This window comes from Pteropus alecto, unplaced genomic scaffold, assembly GCF_000325575.1.
Source record: "Pteropus alecto unplaced genomic scaffold, ASM32557v1 scaffold177, whole genome shotgun sequence".
NCBI lineage: Eukaryota > Metazoa > Chordata > Mammalia > Chiroptera > Pteropodidae > Pteropus > Pteropus alecto.
In genome coordinates this window covers 108255-112896 of record NW_006442207.1, presented here as the reverse complement: position 1 = coordinate 112896, position 4642 = coordinate 108255, and the positions used below count along the sequence as shown (strand labels likewise).

The window sequence follows — 4642 nt, the reverse complement described above, 5'->3', positions numbered from 1 at the left end:
AACATCCTTGGCACTCAGGTGAGACCCAGAAACTGTCTACCTCACGAGTAAGGACCATGTCCCAGGTAGCAGGGGTTGCTCCATACCAACCTTAACAAAGCGCAAAACCAAGCCTTGACAAGGTTAAAGTGAACCACGTAAATCACCTGCCCATCAGAACAAAGTGTGACATTCTTGAAATGAAGGCAAAACCAAACTTGCAAGGTTGTACATCGGCAAACAATAACATACTATCAGTTATATAGGGAAAAGCAGAAAAATATGACCTATAACCAGAATTAAAAGTAGTCAACAGAAACAAACCCAAAGAAGACCTGGATATTGATTGAAATTGGCAGACGTTAAAAAGCAATTATAAAAATTACAATTTTAAAAGTGAGTCGAAGATGAAATATATTAGCAGAGAAATAGACACCATGAAAAAGAACCAACTGAAAAATAAAATACCTGAAATGAAAAAAAAAAAAAGAAAAAGAATAAGAATCGAGTCTCAGTCACCTGGAGTACAATAACAAGTAGTCTAACCATCATGTGACTGGAGTCCCCCAAAAAACAAGACACTGAGAGACTGGGACAGAAAAATATTTGAAGAAATAAAGGCTGAACTCTTCCGAAAAAAATGTCAATCCATAGATTCAAAAACTCAAACCAAACCAAACCAAACCAAAAACCTCAAGCAAGAAAAACACAAAGAAACCCACACCCAGGCACATCATAATCACACTGATGAAAACTACAGAAAAACAGAACATTAGAAGCAGCCAGAAGAAAATCAAACACATTATATACAGGGGAATAATGATATGACTAACCCTTTCATCAAAAAACAATGAAGGCCAGAAAACACTGGATCAATACCACCGAAGTGCTGGAGAAAGTGACTGTCAATCAAGAATTCTACAGCTAATAAAAATACCTTCAAAAATAAGGGTAAATGAAGACGTTTTCAGTGTAACCAAAGCTGAGAGAATTCCTCACCAAAAGATTTGTACTTTAACAAAAAAAAAAAAAAAAAAGAAAAAAAGCTTAGTGAAAGGATTCCAGATTAAAAAAACAAAGAGAGCTGTAAATGGTTGATATGTACATGAACATGTAAAAGATGTTTTTTCTTCATTTCTTAATTTACGTAAAAGACAACTGTTTAAAGCAAAAATAACAATATCTTGGGCTCTATAATTTAAGAACAAGTGTAGGACAACAACAGCACAAAAACGGGAGGGAGGGGCACAAGTGGAAATGCACTGCCGTCCAGATCAAAGAGGAATTCACGGGGGAAACTAGAAAATATTTTGAACTGAGTGATAATAAAAACAAAATTTTGATAATAAAATCAAAATTTGTGAAATGCAACTAACGCACTGATCAGAGAGAAATTTATAGACGTAAATGCTATTAGAAAAGAAGGAAGATTTGAAATTAATGATCTAAGCATCTACTTTGAGAAGCTGGAGAAAAATTAAAATAAAACCAAAGAGCAGAAATTGATGAAACAGAAAACAAAAGTTAAAGCTGGTTCTTTGACAAATCACTGGCAACACTGATCAAGAATAAAAGAGAAAAACCAACAATATTGGAAATGAAAGAGATCACTGATAGCTATCCCCTCGACATTAAAAGAAAAATAAGGAAATACTACGAAAAGCTTCACGTTACCGACAAATTTAACAACTGAGATTAAACATTTTAAACAATTCCTTGTAAGACACAACTTATCATAAGTAACAACAATAACAAAAAAACTTAAAAAAATCGAACTGAAAGTCTTACAAAGAAAATGCCAGGCCCCGAACTCGAAACAACCCCAATGCTCACCAAGTGGAGACAATAAACAAATACCATCAGCAATAAAAAAAATGAACTAACATATGCAGGGGTGAATCTCAAATGCATTGTGCTGAACAAGACATCAGACACAACAGACTCTGTGCTACATGATTCCATTTGTATGACAGGCACAAGCAGGTAAACTGAAGCCACGGTGGAAGAAATCGAGACAGTGGCTGGAAGGGAGGGGAGCGGTGACTCGAAAGAAGGCAGAAGGGAACTTCTGGCACGAGTTCTTTACTTTGGGCTGCAAATCTCTAAAGTATACCCTTACAATCCATGCAGTTCTGTGTATATAAACTTTGCCTAAAAAAATTACGAACTAAAAAAATTAAATAGACAAGAAGATGAAGATGTTTCCACACACTCCGTTCAAAAGAATCAACATATTGTTTTCTCTGAAGAAAATTAGAATTAGTTGTTAATTTGAATTTTTTTCTTAATTATTGTGGTATTCTCTTTTTCAATTATCTTTAAATTTCCTCAATTCTTTTTAACAGTATTTCACTATAAGAATGTACCATAACTTTATCTAATTTCTTGTCGATGAATACTTAGGTTGTTTTATACAGTTTTTTTCCTGTTAAGCTTCGCTGTGGTAAGAAGACTTAAGTTTTTAAAAACTGAAAATCTAAATTTCGTTTTTTTTTTCCATTTAAGAAAATATCAAGAACCATTCAACAAATAAGAAAACCCAAAGGATATTTCTTTTACCCACGCAGATTCCCCAGGCACTGGGACACAATAGAAAGTCTGCCTTTCCAAAGTGGTAGTTCGTGGAGAGTTTAAATCAACTTCTTGTTGAGGCTGTGATGTACACGAAAAGTATTTTTAGAATTTTACTTAAAAAAATTTAAAAATTAGCAACCACATTTTCATGTTATTTATAAAACCATAGTAAATATTTCACATTATGAGTTAATTAACAAGCTACTACTAAATTCAAACTATTATTTTTCAAAAGAAAACATATAAAATCATTTTGTAAGCAATAATCAATATACTTCCTTCCTTCAATCCATAATACACAGCACCCTATGTTACAAAATTCAATCCTTTTTAATAAACAGGATGCTTTATTTTTTTCAAAGACAAAGCACATAGTAATCCCACTGTTTCTTTCACAGTGAAGTATCAGAATCAGCCTATAAAATAAGAATTTAATAAAATATTCATTACAAGGTAGCTCTGAGATGAAACTTAAGTCTCAGCTACTATTCTCTAGAAAAAGCATATTCTTAGCAAATGCTAAGAACAGGAAAGGACCCATGATACAATATTGAAAAATTACTTTAATAAACATTAATTTTGTAGTACAAAAAAATCTTACAAGTAAATAAGATGTATATTCCATTTTGTAGGGGAGAAAAAAAAAAAGACCCAGGAGACATCAAATTTGAGCCCGAGATAATACGTATAAGCTGAGATTTGTTTCTTTCCAGGCCCAAATCCCGTTTTCCTTGGTATGGTGCTTTTATTTATGACTCTTAGCAACATAGTACAAGTTGTCTTCTCTTTGGAAGTGTCACAGATAAATATTTTCCTATTTACAGACGCTGACGTTACTGAGCTATAGTGACACTATACTACTGGGTACTAGAGAAGGTTGTGTATTCACATATTTGCCTTAGGCTCCTCAAACAGGGATCCAGTAAGCATTTAAAAGTTGATTCATTAGATGGCACATTTTATCTTACGGAAACACTCTAAAAGAAAAAAGACATTGGGAGACCTTAAGGTCAGCATGTGTTAGATTAAATAAATCCATCTTTCATGAGTCCATTACTGTAAATAATTGTAGGAAGTTACGTTTTTGTTTAATAAAACCTTTTTGGCAATCTTCCAAATTAGGGTTGTTTTTCTGTCCAGATTGTCCCATTGAATTAGAACACTCTGGTCAATGAGGAACAACTTCTGTGACTTAATGGGCTGGTTTTAGGGTTTATAAATCAATCTCTTGAGATTTGAGTAAGCAGGAGCCAGACTCCCAGGACGTAAAAAGCCCCAGAAAAACTGATTAAACTGAGCTTGTGGATCTGCAGGGAACCACGCCCAGAAAGGAGGGAACCCCACTCTCCCCACTGAGGTCCCACCTTCCTATGGAGGCTTCCCCCTACTTGGTTAATCCTCACCTGTAATACCCGTTTTCGTTCCAAAAATTGACAATTCTCATTTGTTTTGATAGAATCACATTAAAAAAACACACACAAAAAAACAAAATATGGGAGACATTTTCGGAACGAAATTTTTGGACATTTTTGGACATGCTAATTTTTTTTTGTTTTTTTACAATTAAACCATTAGACTTTAAACTTTCTCCAGTGACAACGCCAGGAATGTTGAACAGGTGTCTGAATAAAATTAAATTTCATTCTGCGTGTTGTTCATTTATTATCAGAAAATCTGTTTTAAAAAAATGCAGATGTACTGTGGTTTCTCTCTAACTGCTTTTCTAGTAAGTTTCTATCTCAACTGTCTCTTTTATATCCACTGTTCTGCCTCCTTCCCTCTTCCATCATTGATGTGTTAGAGAGCTGCTATTATTTCTTTTTATCAAAGAGAGCTTATTAAAAACTTTTCTCTCAGGAAAAGAAGGAAGAATATAATTAAATTTAATTAAGCAAGTGTTAAGCCCTAAGTTAATCTTCCACTTTCATTTTTAAAGAATTAGAACCCGTAATTTTTTAAACCAAGTATACAGACATTGAGGAAAGGAATTTATAATATTGTCATTTACGATATTCCACCTGAGAGATTTTTAAAGATCAAAATATATCATAGAAACAAAGGCAAAGAAAACATTCCCAATGACTTCTTA

General features: G+C 33.5%; 1 protein-coding gene across 1 annotated transcript in view; it reads right to left on the bottom strand.

Moving 5' to 3' along the window:
* The window catches only part of MCMBP (minichromosome maintenance complex binding protein), a 25685-nt gene that overhangs the window by 17835 nt on the left and 3208 nt on the right, over positions 1–4642 (bottom strand). The window contains exon 4 of the mRNA XM_025039122.1: positions 2530–2631. Within this exon, the coding sequence (XP_024894890.1) occupies positions 2530–2631 (102 nt within the window). The remainder of the gene's footprint in view (positions 1–2529; positions 2632–4642) is intronic.